The sequence below is a fragment of the Anas acuta genome, chromosome 5, assembly GCF_963932015.1.
Source record: "Anas acuta chromosome 5, bAnaAcu1.1, whole genome shotgun sequence".
NCBI classification, from domain to species: Eukaryota; Metazoa; Chordata; class Aves; order Anseriformes; family Anatidae; genus Anas; species Anas acuta.
In genome coordinates, this window is record NC_088983.1 from 27,959,175 (window position 1) to 27,984,203 (window position 25,029).

General features: G+C 49.4%; 2 protein-coding genes across 3 annotated transcripts in view; one reads left to right on the forward strand and one right to left on the reverse strand.

Annotated features, from left to right (window-relative positions):
• Positions 1-16,779, forward strand: part of LSP1 (lymphocyte specific protein 1) — a 39,944-nt gene extending 23,165 nt beyond the window's left edge. For both annotated transcript variants that reach the window (XM_068683424.1, XM_068683425.1), the window contains exons 4-11: positions 531-726; positions 1,352-1,474; positions 4,420-4,463; positions 4,611-4,692; positions 5,057-5,197; positions 5,801-5,881; positions 6,603-6,717; positions 15,461-16,779. In XM_068683424.1, the coding sequence (XP_068539525.1) occupies positions 531-726; positions 1,352-1,474; positions 4,420-4,463; positions 4,611-4,692; positions 5,057-5,197; positions 5,801-5,881; positions 6,603-6,692 (757 nt within the window). In that variant the 3' untranslated portion in view covers positions 6,693-6,717; positions 15,461-16,779. The remainder of the gene's footprint in view (positions 1-530; positions 727-1,351; positions 1,475-4,419; positions 4,464-4,610; positions 4,693-5,056; positions 5,198-5,800; positions 5,882-6,602; positions 6,718-15,460) is intronic.
• Positions 10,596-24,833, reverse strand: PRR33 (proline rich 33). Its single transcript, XM_068683419.1, has 3 exons — positions 24,643-24,833; positions 19,193-19,320; positions 10,596-12,357 (listed from the first exon to the last, which is right to left on the reverse strand). Exons 2-3 carry the CDS (start codon positions 19,211-19,213, stop codon positions 10,744-10,746), a joined length of 1,635 nt encoding a protein of 544 aa, XP_068539520.1. The 5' UTR covers positions 19,214-19,320; positions 24,643-24,833; the 3' UTR covers positions 10,596-10,743.
• Between the last annotated feature and the right edge of the window lie 196 nt (positions 24,834-25,029).

Here is a 25,029-nt window from a genome sequence, read left to right on the forward strand (position 1 = left end):
GAGCAGTGAATCACCCTGGGCTCTGGCAGCAGCCTGCTAGCCAGCTCTCTAGCCTGCAACCCAGGCAATTTTCTAAGAAAGAGGTGGGAGGAGAAAGCTGGCCTCCAGCCCGGGGCCATAAGATGGCAATAGCACCTTGGCATGCGTCTGTGAGGGCTCAGGGGTTAAGTGCTCCTGCTGGCTCTGTGCACTCAGCGTGGGCTGCTCTGCTTTGGCAAAATGGGTTGCTCAAACACTGCTGGGTCTCTTCTCTGCAGCCCCTGAGAGCTGTAGGAATCCTCACGTGAAACAGCTGTGATTTATTGTTTTATTTATTATTTTTATTTATTTTTTAAAATCCCTGGTTGCTTTGGGACTGCTTTGGTTTGCTGGGCTCTCCTTATGGACATGAGTAGAGGTGTCAGTTATTTGGGTGGGTAAATCTGAGGTTTGGGACTGACACAGACTTACCGCTGCCTGTGAAGGCGCCTGATGTTGTCTGTAGGCTTGTAACAACTCTTTGCTTCTTTGACCTCTCCCCCTGCCCCTAGGTCCCCGCGGCAGTCGTATGGGGAAGAGGACAGCGGTGTGAGGGAAGCAGAGGCCAAACTGGAGCAGATCCAGCTGGACCGGGAAAGCCCGGAGGAGACCCAGGAGGAGAATGTGGCTATTGGGGAGGAAGAGAGGCTGTGCCAGGAGGAAGAACATGTCCAAGAGCAGCATGAGGAGGAGAGAGTCGAGCAAGAGGTGAGATCAGGAGGAGCTGGGCTCTGATGGGATGGTTGAGGTGGGAAGAAGGGACATGTGGGTCTGTCTGGTCCCAGCCCTGCTCCAGCAGGATGCCCAGGGCCACGTCCAGGTGGCTTTGGAGATCCACAAGGAGGGAAACTGGGCAGCCTCTGGGCAGCCTGTGCCAGGCCTTGCTCCTGTGCCAGCCCGTGTAGGTGGTGCTGGCCTGGCACAATGTGGGGGTGGTGCTGCCTTTGCCTAGTTTTTTCCTGGGGTCTGAGAATTGCCATTTAGAATAAAGGCAGATGCTTTCCCTCTTGATAGCCTGAAATGAGAAACTCCTGTTTTCTTATCTCAGTAGTAGTAAGAAACCCTTAACTGATGCAAGGGCCCCTTTTCACGTCATCCTGGAACCTTGAACCTGTAAAAGTCCTCTGAATTTATTTATTCTTTTCAAATGCACACAAGCTTCTTCCTGGATGTTCCAGAATGAGATAATGTTAACACGGTTTCTGTGTCAGAGTATTCATTTAGTGTAAGGCAGGAAGCCTGGGAGACAGGGGGGTGGGAAAAAAATCATATTTTCTGTATTCTAAGCATTTTGACCAGCTCGCTTCCTGGCTTGCTTATTTTCTGCACTCAGGAAAAGAAGAGAAGGAGAAATGAAGAGGAAGAAGCACCAGAAAAACGCCAGAAGGCCCCAAGCCCCACCAGCCTGGAGGAGGAGGAGCTGTGCTCTGACCACACCGCAGTGTGCTCCACCAAGGTCTGTGTTTGGGGACCCCTCTGGCACCTAGTGACAAGAAAAATGTCCCAGGGCTTATGGCAAAACAGAGTGTGAATTCTGCTATGGGTTGGGGCAATTCACTGACTGTTTCCCTCATCTTTGGTTGTTGACCTCCTGCTTTGTCTGCTTGTGCTGTTGCAGGCTGTAACTAACTGTGCCTGCCTGTGTATGCTTTGCCGATTGCTGTGAATCTAAGTCTTCACTGAGGATGCCAGGGAATGGAGTAAAACAAATAAGGAGGTCTGCTTTATGCTTTGGTTAAAGATGATACGTGAACTTAATCAGAAAATAAAATTTCCCTGAGAAATGAAACTTGAAACATTGAAGCACTGGAATTTCCCTATCTTACAATAAAATAGAAAATATTGCTTAACCTTTCTGAAGTTAACTCTTAAAAGCTATCTGGGATTCCTGATCTCTGAAACGCCTTGCCCCACTCACATCTGTGTGAATTGATGCTCTTGTGAAACTTCCATTTCTAATGCCACTCAAATTGATCTCCTGGCTTGTGTTGCTTTTAGCAGAAATCCTCAGTTCGGTGCGTGTGCTTTTACATACAATAGACACAGATAAGTGGTTTCTGTAGCAATTGGCTTTTTGTCTCTCTAAGCCCTGGGCTTGCTGATTATTGCTCTTAGGAAAGTGGTGAGGAGCCTGGGTAGCCTATTAACCTGCTGTTGGTGTTATCCTTGCTTTTCTGTTTGGCATTCAGACCTGTGCTGTTTGCTTCTTAGTCAATGTTTCCTGGGCAGGGAGGATTGTACGAGCACTTCCTCTTGCAACAGTAAATAGCAGCAAGAGGAAGATTTCATCATCTACAATCATCAGATTCTCGCTGTTTACAGAGAAGCCTTTTAAAATCAAATAAAAATAACAAAAAAAGAGGAAAGGTGGGTTTCGGTGCAGGCCATGTGATAATCTCAGGTTTGAGAAGTGGGCTGGGGGTGGCCTAAGAGGATACCAGGAGTGGGACCAGTGGGGGAATGTGAGAAACGCTTCAGTGCCTGTTACGTGCTGAAAGTCCTCTTGTTGCAACCCCCAAACACACGCAGCTTCCTGACCTGAGCTTAACTGCTGTTGCTAGGATTAGCCCAAGGAAAGGTTTAGAAATCTAGTTGCTGTTTTCTATATTGGTGATGTCAGAGCTCACCAGTACACAAAGCTGAAAGTGAAGCTGTTTGGGGGGAAAAATAAGAGCTTGGGATCTTTCCAAAGGAAGGAGGATCTTTACACCCCAGCTAGCAGGGTTTTATGTGAATTCTAAGAATTGCATAGATTGACCACTAAGAATGTGTTTTGTCATAGGGTTGCTCAGCAGAGATGCTGAGTGGGGTGGGAGCTCCCCCGTGAGCAGTGGCTGGTGGTGGCTGGGGACAAATCTGGGACAGCTGGATGTTGGGGTGCAGTATAATGGGGTATTTGGGGCTCAGAGAGAGAAAGTTGGGTGTGTGGGAGCAAGGTAGAAGCCTTGTACCAGCACCATTTAGCCACAGGCTGCTAGTGAGCTGAATTTTGAGGTTGGCAAGTGAGGTTTCTTCTGGCCTTCAGAAAGTGCTTGGAACTAGAAAAATGCACGGCTCTTGCTGCAAGAAATTGCCCTAATGGGCAGAGGGAGATGGTCTGCAAATAGTTTAGATGGAAACAAGGCTCCCCTCATTTGTCATTGAGATCTCCTGTCACCTGCAGCCTGTTCCTAGGTCCCTCTGTGTTTAAGTTGGTGCTTGGCTTTGACCTATTGATGATTTGCACCTGTACAGCTCTTCTCCTGCAGGATTAGCCAGGTTTTTCCTGTTGATAAATACTTGTGGTCAAGAAGATGAGACATGGGCAGGGAATCTGGGTGTCCATCTAGGTGCTGTTGAGCCCCATGAGGTGTCACCTTGCCTACCAGTGTCCCAGAGGGATGGACAGGACAATCTTTGAAGCCATAGCCTGGAGGCAAGCTTCAGTTCCTCCAGCACTGAGCCAAAAAGCAAGCTGGTGGCAGGCAGACAGCCTGCCCAGAAGGAGCTGCTGGGATATTTGTCATGCTGCTGTGCTGGGACCCTGCAGGGTGACTCTGGTACATTTCTATTAGCAAGGGTTGTGCTATTTGTTGGTGGCTGTACTGTTCTCTAATGGACCTTGAGCTCTTCAGCATGGGTGTTAAGCACGTCCTTCCTGTGATAATGTCTTCTGGTTAGTTAAAATTTAGCACTAGTATCTTTGAAGCAATCGCTTAATGCTGCTTTTTACTAGCTGCCTTGGTAGGTGATGTTTCCTGCAGCCCAGGCAGCAGTGTACAGGGGGAGGCTTCTTGTTATTTGCTTGCTGCTCCTTGCTGTAAGATCTACCCTTTGACTTGAAAGTGATTGTCTCCATTCTTGTTTTCTGGCACGAAAGAGCTGGGGGGTTTAGCAACACTTTAGTCTTTTCCTTTATTCCATGTCTGAAGTGTTTGCTTGCCTTCCTGTCTTGGTCAAAGTGTTCTTGCACAGGAGGCTCTTGTGCGAAGCTCTCTTCCCTGATGGTCTGACCCGAAGGGTTTTCTTGCAGGTGGCTCCACGTGCTGAACTGCCCTGTCTGTGTGCTTCTCTGGTATGGATGAGCCAGTGCCACTCATGGCTGTGCTGCTCTGGTGCTTGGCTCCTCTTCTGCAGCAGTGGCTGGCGATAACTGCAGTTTTCCTCCCTCTTTCTGTACTTGCCACTCTTTCCTGGCAAGGAAACCAAGTGCCTGAGAAAGATAACCCTCCTTGAGAAGAGGAAGTAAGGAGAAGGGGTGCTTGCTGTTTCTGAGCATCTGAGAATGTGGGACTGAATGCCCCAAATCTGGGGGAAGGAGCAGGGAAGAGGAATGGCTGAAATGCGGTCAGCCAAGGTGACCTACATCCACCTGAGGCCCATAGAGAAATGTTAACACCTGTCTCTTCTCTCCCACTTCAGATCACAGACAGAACTGAGTCCCTGAACCGCTCGATAAAGAAAAGGTACTTCCAGGGTTGTGAGAGGCTCAGGGTGAAGCAGGTTCCTGCCCCACCTGGGGGGGTGCCGGAGGGCCCTGCTGCAGGGGTGGGCAGGAGCAGGCTGACCTGAGGCACCAGGGCATCACCTCATTCCTCTTCTCCTCTCCCCAGCAACAGCATCAAGAAGAGCCAGCCTCCCCTGCCCGTGTCGAAGATCGATGACAGGCTGGAGCAGTACACGCAAGCCATTGAGGTGAGGTGCTGTGCTCTCTCTGTCCCTGGCCTACAAGGAGCCCCTGTGCAGGGTGTAGTGCTCCTACCATGTCTCCACCTCACCTTCTGGGAGGTGGCACCTGAGACATCTCCCCTTGGATGGGAGCAGCTGTTTCTCCTGTCTCTGTCTCCTGCCAGAGCATGAAGGTTTCTTTAGTGAGCTGCCCTATCCTTGTTTCCTTGTATTCACTGATTATGGAGTGAGAGCCTGCAGCAGGAACCACCAACGCTTCTTTTTAAAGCCTCTCATCCCCGAGCACCTCCAATTACAGGAACTAAAAAAAAAACACATGCTCAGAGCTGTTAAGTTCCCCAATGGTGATCTCTTTCCATATCTCTTCTAGACATCCACAAAGGCTCCAAAGCCTGTCCGACAGCCCTCTCTCGACCTTCCCACCACCAGCATGATGGTGGCCAGCACGAAAAGCCTCTGGGAGACTGGGGAGGTTGCAGCTCAGTCTGCTGTGAAGACCCCAGCCTGTAAGGTAAGGCAAATTGTTCCTCAGTGGTGCAGCTAGGAAAGCCTCTGTGTTGCTGGTTGAACCTGTGCTTTGAAATAGGGGTAAATTCACTGGTAGGGAAACCATACGTCTACCCTGCAGGAGATAGGGCTCAGCTCCAGTTAAGAGCAATATTGGGTTTATCACCTTGATGATAAATCTTGTGAATTTGGAAAATGCAATGGGTATTATGGATTGCTCTTAACCTTACTTCTTGGTTGTTGTGAGCAAGGGTGATTCTGTAACACATGGGTTGCAAGCCTGTGTTTATATGAGTAAAATTCCTTCCGCCCAAAGAAGCCTTGATGTTAACATGTCTTAAATAGTTAACAAACCTAAGAAAATAAACATCTGGGATCTCTGGTCCAGGCTCTTGTTGGAGACAGTGAGAGAGAGGAAAACACAGGATGTACAGGGAATAGGAAGAAGTTTTCATAGTCTTGAGTTTTAGCTGCAGCTGCTGTAGGTCAGACAATGTGATATTGTAGCTGTAAAAGGAGGTCAGATGCGTGGGCCTGGAGGAGATGTGAATGGAGGCACGTCCAGCACCACTGGTGGTGGAGGGTAATGAGAACCTCATCTTCTCAGGATATCGTGGCTGGGGACATCGTGAGCAAAAGAAGCCTTTGGGAACAGAAGGGCAGTACCAAACCTGAGACCAATATCAAGGTAAGTTGGTGCCTGTGTGAGGGCAGGAGTCCTTCCCTTTTCACAACAGGGAAAGGGCTCTTAACTGGGTTGGAAGCACTGAGAAGACAGCGACATATAGAGACAAGGGCTGCCTGTAACTATCAGTGCTATTGCATGCATGAGGTCCCTGTTAGGAAGAGCTCTTATAGCTCCAGTCCTAGCAAAAATGTGGGCAAAAATCCACAATAACGAGCAAATCCACATAACCAGCAATACCGAAGGGTCTTCTGAATGGTTTGTTCTTCTCAGACAATGGGCTGGTAGCCCAAGCTTTCTAAGCTAAAATTGAACTGCAAACACGAATTACTTAGCCCTTGTTATGTTTTTTAGTCCTGAGAGTAAAGAAAAACATCTGAAGTTAGGCCTAAAGTAGTGTCAATGCTTGTAGATGGATCTGGGATTTTGTGCCTACTGGTACCTCTGTGGGAATGGCTATTAAATCCAGCAAGCAGCTGCTGTTCAAACGGAGACCATCCAATCCAGCCTGGGAGAAGATGAAAGTACATTGTCTGTTCCTGGATCTGTACTGCTGCAAGTGTGCAGGGAATGGAAATGGCTCTTGCCATGGGTGAAACAAACCCTGCAGAGCACCAGGATCCCTAAGCCCTCTGGGATTACAGACAGCTGTCATGTTCCTCTAGCCTTGGTTATTTGAGGGAGAAAGCTGCTGACTCTGGCTACTTCTTTCTCTCCTGTCCAGTCCACTCCTTCTGGCAAGAAGTACAAATTTGTTGCAACAGGCCATGGCCAGTACAAGAAGGTGTTGATAGATGATGCCACAGAGCAATAACACGCCTGGAGAACTCCTTAACCAGGTAGGTGGGCTGTGACCTTGCTCTGCACAACCAACTCCTGGCGCTGCTTTGGAGGGACACTTGGGTTATTTCTGCCAGCTAAACTTTGGGCAAGTTGGAAGATAAAATGCAGTAACAGCTGGAGCCTTGCTTCTTGGGCAAATGCCTGGCTTTGGGCTGGAAGGAGCACAGCAGGAGTGTGTGCTTGTTTTCTGATTTTCCTGATGCTTCTAGGGAGTTGGGTATCTGTGTTTAACCTGGGAAACTATTCTCTTAGCTATTTGTTGTTCTGGTGAAGTTGTATGCCTTTGCAAGCTCAAATTGAGTATCTCTGCTGGATTTATTAACGCTCTTATGTTGCAAGGAGAAATACATAGCTGGAGGTCACTCTGGCTAAGCATGGGGACTGATATAGTCCTGAGATTCAAATAATTCAAACAACTCTGGGCTTTAATACCCCCACCCCACCCCAGTAAATAACTGGAACTTCCAATGATTTCAGTAACCTCTTGGAACCAGCCCATGGTAGGGTTGTGGTGGGGAGGAGGTGAACATCTGCTGTGCTGGGTAGACCAACAGAGCAGACTGTCCTTGGGTGTGCAGCAAGCAGGGGAGGCAAAGCGGGATGTGTGACCTCTTGAAATGGTGTTTGGAGCTCAAGAGCTCATGCTCATGTTGTGTCTGGTAATAGATCTCTGGGTGTTATCTTCAGTGGGTGATGGTAGAGGGATGTGGCAATAAGAAGAGATGGCATGGAGGGAGGTGGTTACTGGCTGGATCCAGCCAGGCAGCATCTGGCACTGAATGGAGAGGATGTTGCTGGGGGTGAAAACAAGCTCATTTTTTTCCTTCTACTATGAAAAAGAAGCTTTATTTCATAGCCAAGCTTATAAATAGCACTGTTTGCTACAAAACACCTTTGTTTGAGTTCTCCTGGGGGGTTTGCTATTTTTTTTCCTTCTTAGAGGAGTTGACTTCTGAATGTTGCTTTTCTTCCTCTACTTTTGTGGTGCTTATTTAGAAGAGAACCTCTCTCGAATGCCAATTTGAGGTGGGCAGTAGTACAAACCCAAGCTTGCTCATAGCTACCTTTTCAGTTATAAGGGAGAAGGAGCCCACAGGGCTTGTCCTCTACTTGCTTCTCTGCCCGTGGCTCCCAGAAACCCACTAAGGTCTCCTCCTTGATCTGTTGTCTTCTTTCTCCCGAAGTCTCTTCTGATGCACCAGGTAGATCCTACTGGGCTTCAGTTTTTAACAGCAATGTATTGGCAGGTGTGTTTTTTTTTTTTGTCCCACCTGAGTTTCTGCAAGCAGCTCAAAGGAAGGTGCCCTCAGGTTCACTTTCTTCCAGTAGCCTTTCTTAAAAAGTCAGTGACTGTCTTGGGAAGTCCTCTAGGATCCATTTGAACAGCCACTGAGCAGCACTACTGTCCTATGGGCTTACTTACATAAATGTGTGGGTTTTGTTTTGTTTTTTTTTTTCTTCTCTATCATTAGCAAAAGGACTGCAGCAGCTGAAGGATCTTGGCTAGTTGATGTTCTTGAGCTTTTAGCTGGTTATTTTATGTGCTGAGAGGTCCCTGCTCCTTAGATTCTCTTCCCCATTACTATGTTCATCTTTTCCTACTGCATGATCCCCTCATGTCTTTCTGCTCCCAAACCTTTCCGTCTCACCCTAACATCCCTCACTCAACACTATCTCATCAGCTTCCTAGTCACTTGAGCACAGGTAGTTTTTTTTCCACTCGTCTCCTGAGCTGCAGGACCTCTGAGCAGGCTGCCGAGTAAGAGGTTTTCTCTAAGTGACAGTTTGGGCTCTCACTAACTGCCTTAGGCTGTTTGACATTGATGCTGAACTTCACGCCCAGTGGTGCTCCCTTTCCCTCACTCATCACGGCAGCTCAGGCTGTGATGTGCTGCAAAGGCTCCGAAATAGGAGGTGGTGGAGATCTCCTGTTGCCTCTGGGCATCTGTTCTCCTGTCTGCAATGCTCTTGTGCCAGGGTCTGTCTCTGCAGAGCCCTTTTCTCTCAGGGAGGAAGGGCCAAATGTTCAGAAATGAGACCTGCCTTCCTCTAATTCCCTGTGGAAGCAGAGGTTCTCCATCACTGTGCACCAGGGTTGGGCTGTAGATGCAGCCTGGTGGGAAGCCCAGCAGATGTAGGACATAAGCCTTTCCTTTTTGCCTTGTGTGAGAGCAGCTCATTGTTCTGGGCTGCTGTGGGATAAAGTGGGTTAAAGCACAGCTGCTTCTGAAGCGGTGTTCTCTGGTCAAATGCAGTTAATCTCCCAACTCTAATCAGTATTGTTTGTCTTGCCTCTGTATGCAGGCTTGTTCATAGGTGTCCATCTATTTGTGCTACAGCAAGGTGCCACTTCATCACTCTGATAAGGTCATCTTTATCTGCCTTTAATGTTAAGCACTTTACATGTTTTAAGCTGCAGTCTATTTGATTTCTTTTCCTATGTGAATGTTTCTCCATAATCCTGTCTTGCAGCATGTTGAATTATCCTGCAAAGCTGATCTAGGATCCACGTGTGATTACTGAGGTGTTTCCAAATTACCTCTTTTCAGCTTTTTCTTGCGAAACTGGAGGTCAGAGGGAGGAGAAATCTAAGCTTTAGATACCTGGGATTTTGCTTTCTTCTATTTTGCCTCTTGAAGTAAGGAAGAGGATACAAAACAGAGGATAAGACTAGCAGAGTGGAAACTTCACTGAGCCCTTCTGATAGCATCATCACAAAATTGGAAGTCTGCAAAGCAGTAAAAAGGGCTTTTATTCCCCCTCCCCTTCCCCCAAGTCTATTTCCAGTTAGGCTTGGGGAAATTGTGCTCAGCTCCATATCCTCTGTATGTGAAGAGAATGTAAAGAGCCCTGTATCCAATTTCCTATAGGGCTAAACATAGCAATCCTATATCAGCTGTGTAGGAACATCCCAGCATATGACAAAGTCCCTTGAGAGACAGAAATAGCTGGTCACCAGCTTTCTTGCTTATAAGCCTGGTGGTGATGGAGATGCAAAGGGGTGGCTGTAATGCTGGATAGGACAGTTGTCTCTGTGGATGGCTGGTGTCGGGAATTTGTTTTAATTAGCTCTCTTTCAGGACATCAGGCACCAGAAAGTTTACAACTGTTGTAATGTGGCCCCTGAAAATGAGACTACATAGGCTTAGCAGGATCCCCCAGAAAACAGCACCTTGGTAAATACACCAACTTGGATACTCACATGCTGAAGCAGGCTCTTGCTGATTATCATGAAAACACTAAACCCAGCTGTACTTAAAAAAAAAAAAAAAAAAGTAAAATACATAGCAGAACTTGATTATTGCAAAGAAGCTGGTCTTCTGTGTGCTGCAACTTACTAGACTGACCTAGAAGGGTGTGAAATGATAATGCCCAATTATTTTTGCAGTGGAACTGCTGTGTGAGAGCAGGATGGATTAGACTTCATGCTGTCCCTTTCCTGTGCCTCAGGTGAAGGGTTGTGTTTCCACCTAACTTTAGTGCACTGCTGCAGGGTGCAGTGCTTGTAGTAGAGAGGCTAAGGAGGTGTTTGCTCTTAGAGTTCAGTTTAAGACACCCTAGACAAGATGTGGAGCAATGCAAATCCCTTCATGTCATCTCATCTACCACAACTTCTGTTTCTAGGACTTCTCTTGCTCTTAAGCAGAGTAAAATAAACTCAAGTTCCATCCTCCTCCTCCTCTAAACTGGACTTCTTCTACGGGAAATTCCTCCTCTTTGCTGTGTCACGTCTCCCTGCCACATTACTGCATAGTGTTTGTCGTTGTCTCTTTCTAAACCAAGTGTTTATTTTCCTGACTCATGACCTGTGGATGTGGTATGTTAGGCATTTAAGCTTATGTACATATACAGAATAACCCTTAAACCCTCAGCGTGAGGCTGCTGGCTTTGGAGGGGTTTTATTTTATTTTATTTTTTCCTGACACTAGGCTCTGTCAGGCAGAAAACCTAGTGGTAGGTGCTCTTGTGCTTGGCCCCCCGCAGGAACCTCTGGAGGATGGCTTTGGTAGAGCAGCTCGCCTTCAATTGACTGACCACCCCGATGCCGTTCGGTTAAAGCTCCTGGTGTGCTCCTTGGCTCCTCGGGGTCCGTACCGGCCCACCTCAAACACTGTGCTGATCCTCGCCATGGGTTTGGCAGCCAGCTCTCTGAGTTTCCGGGCGTCAAAGCGTGGCTTGTGTAGAAGGATGGGCAGGCGGCGGGGAAGGAAGAAGCTTGCTTCTTTCTGCGCTTTCTTCTCTTCTGCTTGCTGCTTCCTCTCCTTGTTGACTGTCATCTGGTATAAAATAGCATCCCACATCCTCATGGCTCTCGATTTAAACGGTCTGATGTCTCGACTGATGACTTCTTGAGAGCTGTCCTTCTTGTTCCCTTCCTCCTGCCCCGGCTTTTCTGTCTCTGGCTCGGGGAAGCTGGGTGTTTCTGGCTGCACCATCAAGTGCTTCCTGAGGCGATGCCAGCCATCGGCCCCAGGTCTTGCTGCTTCCCCTGATGCTGCTGCTGGCTCTGCTTTGAGGGGAGGGCTGGTGTTTGGTAAGCTGGGGGCTGGCTGGGGGTGCACGGCATGTTCTACCTTTGTGTCTGCAGTTGTGGCCCCTGTGCTGTCAGCTTGGGCAGGGCTTGCTGTTTCTGGGTGTGCTGGCCTCCAGGGAGTGCTGGGTGTTGATGGTTTTAAGCTCTCACTGTCTGCCTCAGGCAATTCAGGAGCTCTCTCTGATCCAGGTATTTCTGTGTCACTTCCATGGGCTGTAACTTCATGGGAGTGGGCATCAGAGGTGCTGGGTTTGGGCAAGGGGGCTGTAGTGGGCTCTTGAGGAGAGGCAGGCCTGGGAGTGTGGTGAGGGGGCTCTGCCTCTGCGGCAGCAGGAAGGGGGGGCTCCAGTGTGGGAGCCGGGGCCTTGCTGTCATCAAGCGGTGCAGGTATCTGCCCTGGAGATGGTTCAGATGCTGGAGGAGAAGACCTTTGTTCTTCACTGCTGGTGGTTGCTTGGGTCTGGCTTGTTGGTGTCTTGGCCCTGGGTGCCTTGACGCTGCGGAAGTAAGTGTGCACCTTGGTGACGTAGGTAACCTCCGGTGCCCTTTCTTCGTGGGGCGTGCTGGAAGGAGGAGGCTGGGGGACAATGAGTATGGAAGGGTTGTCTGGGGCAGGAAGGTGGGCATCCGGGCCTCCGGGCTGCTGCGGGGTCTGGGGAGCACCTGGCCTGTGTGGAGGGGGCTCAGCTGGTGGGGTTGTGAACCTGAGGTGCTCGGCGATGCGCCTCTGCTCCGTGACCTTCAGGGCAAAAGGCTTGCCCCTCCGGATTGGGGAGGGGACGCGGTGATGGGTGACGGGCCTGACGGAGAGGTGGCTTGTGAGGCTGGTGCAGGCAGGAGCTGAAGCTTCGGGGGTCTCTGTGGGGGGAAGGCTGTCGTGCTCCAGGTCAGAGCTGGCCTCGTTCACGGGGGAGAGGCTGGACCGAAAGGACTTGGATTGCTCTGCAGCTAGCAGGGCGTTCTTCTTGGCTGCCTTCTTCAGCAGCTGCTGGAGCCGCAGGTTGTCCTTGCGGGGCTTTGGGAGTGTGGGAGGGGGGGAGAGGTGGTGGCGGGTGGGAGCGGGCTGGACGGAGGATGAGACCGTGATCAACATTGTCATCTCCTGGAAGGAAGCACAAAGCTTAGGGTAGACATGGGCTCACCCCTGGGCTAATGCTTCCTGGGGTGCAAGTTGGGAATGTCTCATAGTTTTCCAAATCCCAGCTATTAATACCCTGACACGGTGCTGTGTGCAGCAGGGCAGCCATAAACTGCGTGTGTCACTTGAGGCCAAGTCAATACCGGCTTTGATTTCAGCTGGCAGAAGGGCATCCCTGCGAAAGGCAGGATTTAAAAAGCTGAGCTTATCTGGTGGGAAAGTGCCTTGTCATAATGCTAGCTCTGGCGTTTCCTTGCTGTGGCAGCCTCCTCTATTTGCACTCATTAGTCTTTAAGACAAAACCTAGTTTCTCCTTTCTGTTAAGGAGCACTGCTGCTGTCCTCCCAGTACAACACATTTTCCAGCAAAACAGAAATAGGCTGTGGTCTGGACAGGATCTCCTTTCTAGTGGCAATCACACCTGGAACCCCTTCAGCTGAAACTGCTGCTCGTGGCAGAATGCAGAGCTGCTCTCCCAGCTCTCTGCCACCAGCTCACTGGAGCAGCGCTTTGCTGCTGCCGCTGTTCCCTTTCTGCTGAGCCCTGTGCGGACTCGCTGTGCTGGGGGCAGCAAGGTAAACCTAGTCCCAGTTCTCCTCTTTCTCCTTCTCAGCAAGGCTGGGGAACACCAACCACCCAGCCTCAACTATTTGGCAGCTCCCAGAAAGAAATGTGACTCTGCCCTGGCTCTCTCTCAGTGCAGAGTTGCTGAGTTTTGCTATGAAATGAAGCATAAATCACCGAGCCCCTTAATCCCCAGTGCTGGATACAGCCGAGCATCCTGAAACAAGGAAGAGACAGGGTGATGTCAGGGTTGCCCAGAGGGGCTATTGCATGTGCTCTGCTTAGTGGGATTGCAGCCTGAGCATCAGTCCTGAGGCACAGGGTGTAGCGTGATACCACGGTGCAGAACTGCCCCTAAATAAAGCTCTCAGAAGAGCAGAATGGATATTTGTGCTTGCGCACCTGGTGTTGCCTTTGGGCTCATGGAAGCTCATCCACACTGAGCAGATGATGCATTTACCAAAACAGTTCCTGGAGGAGGGGAAAGGAGGATGACTCTTCCAAAAAAAAAAAAAAAAAAAAGGAGGGGGTAAAAGGTAAGAGAAGCATCGAAGAGGTGTCATGTGGGCGAGCTGCCCTCCAAAGCAGAAGCTGTGCTGGGCATGGGCTGGGCAGCACCTAGCAAGCAGTGCTCCGCTCCCAGCTGGTGCGTTTATTTCAGCTGCAGCTATGAGAAACCTCCCAGCATTTTGGCGAGGGGGCTCGAGGGGATTTGGGCAAGCTGGGGTGACAACTGTTGAGCATTCCCAGCAGCTTATCAGCTTCATGCCTTAGGCACAAGGCTGGGATTAGGATCTGCACTATTTCCAAGAGCTGCTCCTGGAAACAAGTGTGTGATGGCCCCAAAAAAGGCTGAGAGCCCACTCCATCATATACCTGCTCTTTTCCCCAGCACTGTAGGTATTATGTGTGTGTTTTTCTGGGTCAGAAAGCCAAAAAGCCTCAGTTGGAGGGGTTGTACTTGCTGTTCAATGCTATTCTGGTTCTGTTTGCACGGGAATTGGAAACTGCTTGGGTCATTTTTATCTGCTGCAGTATGAACTAGTACACTTGCCTGATGTTAAGATGGATTGTGGAATGATTTCATCCATCCCAGGTTAATGTGGTCCCATGAACAGCATACCTTACAAGATGATCTGTGGTCTAGCAGCACTGCTAAGCCAGAATTTTAAGGTTGAACTGCTCAGGCTTGCTGTGTTGTGAATACTAAAGAGGCAGGGCAATGAACTTCCCAATGACTGATCAGCTCTGAGTGCTCTTGTCCTATGGACTGCTGCATCCCAGAAAAATGTGGCTTCTCACATGGGTAAAAGGGCAGGATCTGGGTCTTGCTGCAAACTGTGCCAGATCCTAGAGAGGAAGGCATGGGGGGTGGGGGGTGTGTGTGTATAAATTTAGGTATAGTGCACATGCACCAAGAAAACTCTTCTAACAGAAGTTAGGCTGGCTTGTGCCATGTGACCTCAGGATCTGTAGTCTGTGCTCTTGAGATCACTCTTGCTTCTGTCTCAGCATCCCTCTAGCTTGGCACCTGCTGTACTGTGGGTATTAGAGAGCCCTAATGGTTGATGAGGTCTATGGCATGTCTGTGTGTTTGGATAGAGAAGCAGCGAGATGTGATGAGGCAGCAGAAGGAAGCCAGCTCTTAATTTGTTTGCCTCCCCTGTCATGCTTGGCTTTGTCTGAGTCTCCTTCAGAGCTTTGTGCACTAGGGAGAAATCCTGCAACCAGCAAGGCTTGTGAGCGGCTTCCCCCTGGCTGCACAACGAAGCAAATGCGGAAGGAAAGACAGCTTTGCTTGCTTGCCAGCGGGAAGGCCAGAGCTTAAAACCTGGGGACGGAGGGGAAACATACTGCTTGGGTGGGCTTGTGATGAGCTGGAAAGAAACATAGCTGGAAACTGAGTCGAGAGGCTTTTAAGGGGTTAATCTGGTCTGCTCTTGGTCGACCACCCCTGGACCCCAACCTGGGACCAGAAGGGAGTGTCTCGGTGCGGAGGAGCCATCCATCACTGGCAGACAAGGCACTAGTGTGCCGGGTCCCTCGGCAGCGCCAGCTGTCCCACATGGAGCAGACTGGGAGCTGCAGGAACCCGATACGGCCACAGATGGTCCTGGGCAGAGCTGCGGCTGCCGGGGGCTGCAGGAACGTGCTCCAGTGGCTTTGGGCTTGGAAGGGAACCTGCTAATGGCCTCCTGGGGTGGAGGAGGCTGGTGGGAGTGTGCCCTTCCTTCTGCCTGGGCAGTCGTGACCTCTGCTGGGCATCAGCTGGGGCAGCCAAGCCCTGGATGCAGGGATGCTCAGGGCTGCAGCTCCACCACCCTGCTCAGCTCCTGCCCTGCCACGTAGTACAGCTGGCTGCCCTGCAGTGCAAAAGCTTTTATGGGTAGCAAAGTGGTTTGCAGGGCTCTGAAAACAAGTGGGAGAAAGCCACCTTTAATTGCTAGACAAAACACAGCCCTGCCACAAGCATGCTTAAACTTTTTGTTCTCTTGTTTTACAGCTGAGCTTGGTCCTGGCTCGATGCAATCCTCAATGCCACTATTTCCTCTGCTCCACAGAAGATAATGAAAGGATGTTTCTCTTCTCCTCCTGCCTGATGTCAGTCTGCCTCAGTACAGCCTGACTCTCCTTTTGGGGTGTGAACAATGCCCTGTGCTGCCTCCGTCTGGATGCAAGGAACGAGATCAGCTGGCAAAACCAATCCCTGTTTTAACCTCCTATGTGACTCTTTGGCTTTTTTTATTATTATTATTGTTAAATCTGTCTCCCCTATGGAGAAGGGAGGCTGTGGCTCTGCTCCCTCCTTTCTCAAGTGATGGAAGAGGAGGAGCTGCTGTCCTGCCCAGCCAGCAAGGCTTCTGCTGCATGGTGAACCACTTCTGACTCTTGGTGGCTGGCTGGGTGCTGGGAGAGAGGGGGAAACTCACAAGAAACCCAGTGAGAACTGGTGCATGAAAGGCTTGTGATGGGCAGGAACCCCATGTCACCCCATGGGTGAAACTTTCCCCTGTTTACAGCACAGCCTCTGCAACATCTGCTTCAAGCATCTTCCATCTCTGTGTGTATGTCAAATTATATTTGACTTAATCCTGTTTTTTTGATAATCCCGTTTTTTGATCGTCCTTTAATCACAGTCAAGTAGCTGTGCTGCAGTGTTCCTGCCACTTCTCCACCTTGACAGTGGCAGCACCAGCTTTGTCTCAAAAAGCTGAGCCTTCTCTCCATGTTTGTCATGGGTGTGAGGTCTCCTTGTCCAGGTGAGGAGTGCTGTTTGCTGGCATCATCTCCCTTCTCTCAGGAAGGGATTTGCTTGAGCCCCCAAGCTAGCGAACAAACAATTGAATTCTCTTCTGAACGTAAAAGGTGTTGGGCACACTGACAACTTGCATGCTGTGCTCCTGTGGAAGGGCAGGAGATATGGGAAATGGCAGCTTCTCTTATGCTGGGGGCCACCAAGGTGAAATGGCATCCTCGTGAGTTGTTGGCAGAGGTCAGGGCTTGCTGTAGACATGGGGAAAATGAGCCCCTGAAGTGTGGCACGCTGATTTCCAGGCCTCAGCTCTGTAAGCCAGCTCCTGAGCTCTCCCATGTCTTCATACATGGTGTTAGCACACCCCGACCCTTTCTTTAAAGTCTTATTCCTGTCCTCTTCTCACAAAGGCTCTCAACATAATTTTGCAATTTGCTTCTGCCCTCCTGGAGGAAGGGCAGCCTCTCTCTCCTCCTGCATCAGTTTGCTTTCTGCTTAAATTTATGGCATGTCCTGGATTACTTTTTTTTGTAAGCATTTAATAAAATTTGAGGAAGATGTTGTAACAATGCGAACTCTGAGGATTTTGTTGATGTAGGAATTCATGCAGCAAAGCTGGTCTCAAAACCCCTCCAACTCCCTTCCTGAGCAGAAATTGGAGGAAAAGAGACATCAGGCTGAGTGACAAGATGAAATGAGCTTGCTACATGCTGGAAAAACATGCTTTTCCTGGGCCTGCTCTGTTTAAGAGATTCTTGCCTTGCTGTTTTCCCTGTTACTGGGGGGGATGACTTAGGATGGGATGAGTGGTGTTTGGGTGAGAGGTGGAGTGGCATGCAGAAGTCTTTCCAGAGCCATCAGCAAGGAGAAGCAGAAAGCTCAGCTGCCCAGCTAATAGACCTGAGAAATCAGGCTTCAGCCAAAGTCACTGGAGAAGTCAGCTATAAAAATCCTCTGCAGCCTGCTCACACAGCTGAGATGAGGCCGATGTAGCTGTCTGCGTGGGCGCCCAGCCCTTCAGTGAGCTGCCTGCCCTATCTGCAGCCGTCTAATGAAAAACCTCTTATGGAGGTGACCTTGTAGGTAATAGCACTTCTGTCATGTAGGGACAGCGCCTAGCCTGCACTACCCTTGCTTTCTAAAAATGTTCAGAGTAGGAACCCTCTGATTTAACTTTTTTTTTCTGTACAAGAAAGCCTTCCTGTTGTCACCTTGTTGCCTACTGATATCCCTCAGCCCCCTCTGTCCTCTGCTTCAGCTCCTTGGGGAGGCAGAAATTTGAGGAGCCATGGCCAGTGTCTGGCCACATCTTTGTTCCTTCCACACATCCTCTGCTGAGCTGTGACTTCCAAGTGAGGCCAGAGCAGTAGCAGTGTGGTGTATGAAGATGTCCCTGCCTGAGGTGAAAGCCACCCTGTGGGGGTGCAGAGGGCTCACAGCATTTTGTTTTGACTCCATCCTGCAGCTGGCAGGAGGGAAGAACAGCCACAAACTGAGATTCTCCTGCCAGCGTGGGGAGTGTGGAAAAGCCCTGGAGTGTGCTTGTATGAGATAGCTCTGAAATGAAGCTGCAGCAGCGTGCTGCTTGTCTTGTTCTGTAGCAGGCTTTAGGGCTGCTTTTTTTTTCAGTTTGTTTTACCAGATAATTCTGTGTGAGAGATGGGATTGAAAAGCACTGCCCATAACCATCGCAATGCCTATTTCCTGCAGCGTTTGTACTTGGGGAAAGCTTAGCTGATGGAAAACTGGAGTCTCTTCTGGATGTAATGTCTTCATTGTGCTTGTCCTGCCTCAAAACCAGGGGCTTGACTACTTCTGCTTCTCTTTCCAGGTACAGGATAAGTATAGGCCTGTTTTATGACTGTCCTTATGAGTATATGCTGGCTAATTAACAGATCTCTGCTCACTGCTTGCTTGCGGCTCCCAGTGAGGTGCTGGACACCAGGGTCTAAAGTTTCCTTGAAATGTGCCTGCTCTCTGAAGGAAAGGTCAGGGTCTGAGGCACCTGGGCCTGAATGTCAGAGCTTCGCCTCCCACCACCACCTCAGGGAAGGGAAATAAACAAGCCTGAAGAGCAGGGCGTCTATAAATAATGAGATGGCAGCTGATCGGCTGCAGAACAAGACTCTGAGGTGGCTTATTCCTATCTCTTGCCAGCTCAACACACTTTCCCTAATGCCTTTATTTTTTAAAAGTAAATAAAGAATGGATGTGACAAAAAAAAAAAAAAAAGTTAGATTTAGCACTTGCTTAAAAATGATGGACCTCTTACAAGGATCCTGATGATGGTAACAAGACAGACCATGGGTGATTTCCCTGGGGTTTTTGCATTGGGTCCCCAGAGGGTTGTGGTTGTGGTGGAGCAGTTTGTTTTAGATCATAAATTTCAGGAAGGTGCTTAATCTCTTCATTACTTGAAGTGACAGTGGTTTAGTGATGCTAATGACATGCACTTTTTGTCCTTCAAAGAAGGACTTGGGGCTTTCAGGAGTGAGGGGAAGAACAGAGGGAGGCTGGAAATACCTCAGGGGAAAACTTAATTGGGATTTCCGTGAGTAAGCACTTTAAAGCATGAAAGCAGCAGTGTGAGTGTAATTACTGAACTGAAGGTGCATGGCTGGGCTAGGAGCCTCACTCACCTCCTCCAGGGATGGCCCAAAACAGCAGGTACTGGTCCTGGCCCTCACCCTGCTAGTTGGGCCTCATCTGTGCTATCAAGCTGCCTCCTCCACTGAAGGGTAAATAGCCTGAAACCAAGAGCCTAGATATGTCTCAAATTGCCCAGCCTCTTTCTTTACCTTCAGAAAGACATCTAGCCTGGCTTTAGGGCATGCATGGAGGATCTACTGAATCCCACAGGGGTGTCCAAAGCAGACGGGGCGAGCACACCTCCTAGAGCAAACAGCTGAGTGATGGAGCAACAAACTACTGCAAAAATTGGGAATCAACATCAAGTGAGGAGAGATGAAACTCGGTACTTACTGATGTGTAACTTTTTTCCATCTGCAATCACTTGCATGTTGGGTGCCTCATGTTTGGTGTACAGGACTAGCAGGTCATCGTTCCTTCAAGATCATTTCAGGTGCTGTTGTCTTGTGATTTTCAGAGCCCTGTAAGTTCAAAGCATCATATGGAAAAGAGTATTTACAGTAGCCAATAAATACAGGAGGTTTCTCAAAAATAAAATGAATCCTTTTTGAAAGCATGAAAGGTTCCATAGCCTAAAATAAGAGTGAAGATGGGCTATCGAGTAACACCATTGCATGCTTCCAGCTTTGGATCTGCAAAGTTTGGCATCTGAGGCACCAGAGAAGTGAAGGGCAGATGATGGTGAGGGTGCCAGGATAGATATTCTAGCAGGATAGCTCCAGGCAGTGAAACCAGTTGGAGGTTTTTCAAGTTTGCTGGTCAGATTTACAGTTTTGAAAAAGTCAGGGTTGCAAAATGCAAATTTTGAAGCTGTGCTTTGATTGTTACTGTCCCTAGAGAGGGAGAGCATGAATCGTGGCTACGTAAGCCCTTGATCCTGGCATGATTTGTGCTGTATTCAGGGGTGTAAGCATGGAAAGTGCAATGCTGGGAGCACAGGAAAAGTGGCTTGGAGTTGCTGGATTGGGCAAGCAGCAGTGAATTTTGGTTGGAGGACCAGGGGAGCTTTTCTGTCACTTGTATCAGCTGTATACACGCAGATTTGGGGTTAAACCAGTCCTTAGGAGTCACCTTCAACCCTGACTTTTCTGCAGGTGTTGAAGGTGCTTGTTGGTCAATAGGATCAAACATCACGCGGACTGGGAAATCTGTGGCTCAGGTGGGCTCCTCTCTTGTTGGAGGTGAGCTCTCCATTTGCTTTTTCCATCTCTACCTCTCTGACGAATAGTGAAATCGTGCCTGTCTCTGCACTGACCCGTGGAAAGATTTGGGGTGGATGCTCAGTCCTGCATGCAAGTACCTTAATGCACTTAATTCCTCCTTGGCTGATGACTTTAACATCTCAAAACTGCCACTGTCTTTTAGGAATGCTAATGACTTTGTGCATCTCTAATGCTGAAAACATTGCTGGGAAAAACAAACAAATGAGAAAACCAATAACAGCCAGAGGCAATCCAGCTGGAAACTTAGGAAAACAAACAAACAAAACAACAAAAAATCAACGAAAACCACTTTATGAATAAGAAAACTTAAATAGAATTTAAAAACGCCTAAGGACACATTGTACTGTGCTCTGCTACTGTCACCACTGAAACCAGACGACCCTAATAAGTGCATTCACAGCAGGCGCTGTATGAACGATGCACAAGGTTGGTTTGCATTTGCATCTGATGCTGAAGTAAGAGGTCTTTGGATCCATCCCTATTTATTTTGCAAGCATGCAGAGTTTTCCCCTCTGGCAGGCTAAGAGGGGGATGAGATGGAGCAGATTCTCCTACCGATGGGGTTTGGCAGAGGGGATGGCGTGCTAGTGTCCTCCATGGAAGTGTTGGTTGAATTCCTCCCTCCTGATGCAGCAGGGAAAACTGTGGTATCAGGAAGATGGATGCAGACATACATAGGTAGTTTGCTCATTAATATGAGCTTGTTTTTTGCCCTTTATTCTCCTTTTTGTACCCCAGAAATGTAGAAATGTCATGGAGCTATCATCTGAAGAAGGAGTTGGCAGCCTGTGGTTCCCCAACCACCCTCCAGGATTCAGGTAGGTGAAACAATGCTGCTGCAAATACTTGTTCCATCTTCTCTTAAGGAAGGCCCTTGTTTTGTGTGAATGCTTATGAGTTCCTGTAGCATGGAACCTCCCTCACACCACATAAAGATGCTGCCCTCATCTTTGTGCTGTCCTGACTGCTACAGCTGCTCTTCATAGATGAAAGTATCACTTGGGATTTGGGGGCTGGCCTCTGGATCTCTGCTCTCGGCTCTGTTATCTTCCCTTTCGTTTTTACTGCAGAAACAGAACTGAAAGACTCCTCCCTGAAACACTTGGGATGGGGTTTGGGCATGGCTGTGGAAAAGGCTGGGTATTGGAGTGGATTCCTCAAGAGTCACAAGCGCTGCCCCAAGGCCTTTCTGGCTAGGATAAGGGAGAGACAAGTAACCAAACATTGACTACTGAGGTCCCGACCCCAAACACTAAGCATGGGTGTTAGAAGAGCCCAGGGGAGCCTGGTCTTTGCTTATTCCCTCTGAGTTGTGTTTCACATTCCCTAGGATCCCGTCATCATTGGTAAAATGGCAGTGGCCTGCTGAGACTTAAATAGAGGAGGCAATTTTAAAGTTTAAGGCTATTCTGATCTCTGCTTGACCTGCTGCATGAAACAGGTTATTGGATTTTACCCAGGAACAGAAAATAATTAATTATATATATATATATTCTGTCCTTTCTCTGAGGCTGCTTACTTAGTCTCTATCTGATCTGTCTTTTTATTGGCAGCTACTTCAATTAAATCAGAAAGAGTGTTTCATGCACACAGGGCACCTGCTGTAACCTTGAGCTGCTGATCAAAGCCCCCTGCAGAAATGCTTTCTCTAGGGTGTGAGAAAGAAGAAAGGGAGGAAACCTGGATAAGAATTTACTTTTCCTTCCCACTTCTCTGACTCCTGCTTCTCACCTGCCTTAAACCATGGTAAAAAGGTTGATAATTGCAAGTGTCACCAACTAGAAAAACAAACTTCTCACCCCTTCCCCAGTCAGCTCTACAGGTTTTCCTGGATAACTTGAAGTGCTACAATGTCTGTGTAAGTGGGCAAGTGCGCCAGAAATGGAAATAAAAAAATAAAAAAAAAATCTTAATATTTTGGATATTTTGGTTTGGAAATATTCAGATAGGACTTTGGGGGGAGGGGATACTAAACCCACCAAAGGAACGTTCTGACTGTGAATGACAGAAGCATGCAAGCAAAACCCTTTTTCCTTGCAAGCAGTTTCACTTTGGGTAACAACCCATTTCAGATACACGAACGTGTCCCTGCAAGCTCCTCTGCAGCTGCAGCATGAGGGTGCAAGTGCAGAACCAGGGGTGAGCTTGGCTTGGGAAGGACCTCAGGAGATCCTCTGGCCAAGCGGGATCAGCTTTGATACTGGATCGCCTTGCTCAGGGTCAGCAGCCGGTGAATAAGAGATTAATTTCAGGAGTTAGGTCTCTCCTGTGTAACTGCCTGTTTCATAGGAAGGATGTGGCTGACTTTATTTGCAGACTCTGCAGCCCCTAATGAACGTGCGGCTGCCCATTGACCGATGCACGAGGAGCATGGGGGCTGGCAGGATTAAGGAAAGATGCACGCGTTTGGCTGAGCTGTGAGCCTGTCTGAGAGCTGTAAAATTATCGGTGCTAATGTGCATGCACGAGCGTGTTGAAGAGTATGAGGGGCCCTGGGGCCTCTCCCCCCTCTGAGTGCCTGGGGCTGCTGCAATAGGTCAGCCAACAGCCACAAAAGATGAGAAGGGCTGATTTCAGCTCCCGTGCAAGCGGCCCTGCTATGCTGCGTATTCCTGTGGCCTGTCTCAAGTAACCAGCCTGGGTGCTCCTACCTACCCAAAAGAAATGTGATATTTGGGTAGGTTTCTTCATGGAAACTTCTCCAAGTCTCTGTCCCAGCCTCTGGTCCCCATCCAAGGAGGAACACAGTTTTTTGTATTGTCTCCCAGGTGGAGATGCTGTCACTGTAAAAGCACATTGGGCTGTGGCTTGTGGTCAGCAGGTGGACAGATTTAGTGCATTTTGAGCCCTTGGTTTGTGCCTGTGACCTCCTCTGCATGGCCTCAGTGCTGTCTCCTAGCCTGGGTGCTGTGTGGTGGGTGAGAGGAGACTCTCCAAAGAGAGGTGCTCACTGCACCCTCACCTAGCAACATCAGTAGGTTTTGGTAGAAATGAGGCCACAGCTGGACTTGAGCAGTCATCACTCCCTTGGTGCATTGATGCTGAGAGTAGGGAACACGAGGCAGGTGGTGGTGGTGGTTCCTTTGCTGGCGTGGCTGCATGGCAGCAGCTCAAAGGTGCATGTGTTTTTTGCGGCTGGTGCAGGGAGCAGATGCTCAGAGATCACGTGCAAAGTGCATATCCCAGAGCAGGAGGATCTGCAGTAAACCGAGGCAAAGCTGGCAATGGAAATGTTGAAAGTGTTGTGGGCTGGTGTGGAATTGGTGTATGGCATCAAGAGGTGAGTGAAGGATGAGGCATATATGGTTTGTGTGGGTAGCATGGGGTGTGTGGCTAAGGTATGAAACAAATGCTGGAGAGGGTGATGGTTACACGCTAAAGCTGATAGAGAGACCCACAAAGGGAAGAAAAGACAAAGTATTGGAGTGGGCTGTGGGGAACAAGCCTTGCTTGTGAAGCAGATGATGGCAGAGCAAAGGAAGGATGCATGCATCAGACCAGCCACCTTTCAGAGGGATGACACAGGTCCCCTGCTCCAGTGGGAAGAGAGAGCCAGACCAGCTGGGACTGGAAACATGAGGCCCAGCTCAGGACAGCATGGATGAGATGTGGGACATGGAGATGAGTGCTCCTGATGGAGGCAACTTTAGGACAGTACTGAGTAGCCAGGTAGGAGGGAGAAACAGCATGGAGGTGCTGCATTACACCATGATGGGAATTAACCTGGAGCAACTTGTCCAGATCAAGATTGGAGCTCAGCACAGATGTGTGCATGTGGGAGCTAAGGGGATGCCGCAGGGAACAATGCTTGCATCTGATTTATTTTCTATCAGAGGTAGCAGACTGTCTCCTGCATCTCCATCCCCAGGATGCTGTGCCCCATAAAACAGGGCACCGAGACCAGATGCCTGCACCTGAGCAGTACCATGGAAAGCAAAGAGTTGCAGGAGCTCAAAAGAGCTGGCTACCTGTCTGCCCATCCTGTATCAACACTTATTTTGCTCTTTGCAAGGCTCTGCCAACACGTGTTGGTGTGGGGCATCTGAGCTGCTGCAAGGGCAACCTATGAAGGACAGGCAGGTGAAGGAGGCTGGGGAAGACCTTTGCCAAACAGACTTCACAGCAAACATAAAAGGAGAAATAGGCAGTGGGCTCCCCTCTGGTACATCCTTGCTCTGCTGCCCATTTGGGCAAATACATGTACAGTATTTCTTGGAGACATGCCCAGCCGCTGGAGCACTGATGAAACCGAGCCAGTGGAAGATGGCAAAAATGCTGAATGATACCCAAAATGCAGCCTGAAAGTTGCTCTGCTGGTACTTTCAGGGATCTGGGGCTGAGGAGAGAAAATGCTGTGGAGCCTGGTCAGGTCGCGTGTCCCCAGGCACCCACCCATCCAGCTCCAGGATGGTGCAAACCTGGCTGCACCGTCCTCTTCCCACCCAGTGAGTAACGAGAGCATCGCCTCAAGCCGAGTTTCAGGAGGCAGGCAAGGGGGTAAGCTGCCAGCCAGCCGGGAAGCACAAGCTGCAGAAGGGGATTTTTGCTCATGCACGTTACCTGGTGCATGGGAGGCTGCAGCGCCGTGCTCCACGTCTTTACAAGCTCTTCTCTACATCCTCGCTGGGGGACCCTTTCCTGCAAGTGGCAGGGAAAGAGTGGACAGGAATCGATCTGCGACCTGGGCCAAAAATACCACCAGCCCTGCAGCTCCTAAAGGTTTCCTCCGCTCCTACAGGCTGGGAGAAAGGGGGTGCCCAAGCTGCCAGGCACACCGACGGGCATGCTCTGCAGCGCGGGACGCCTGCCAAAGGGGGACGGAGGGAGGGGACGGGGAGATGCAGCCTGCGAGGTCTGGTGAAATGGGAACTGTGGTGAAATGGGAACTGTGATCTGCTGCGATCCTCTGCCGGCACAGCCCTGCAACTGCTGAGGGAGCCTAGGGGG

Excerpts from the sequence above, each read along its gene's own strand:
- PRR33 (XM_068683419.1), bottom strand. The coding sequence starts at position 19,213 with ATGGAAAAAAGTTACACATCA. Across the intron at positions 12,358-19,192 it reads TGGAAAAAAGTTACACATCA|GAGATGACAATGTTGATCAC; the intron begins GTAAGTACCGAG and ends GCTTCCTTCCAG.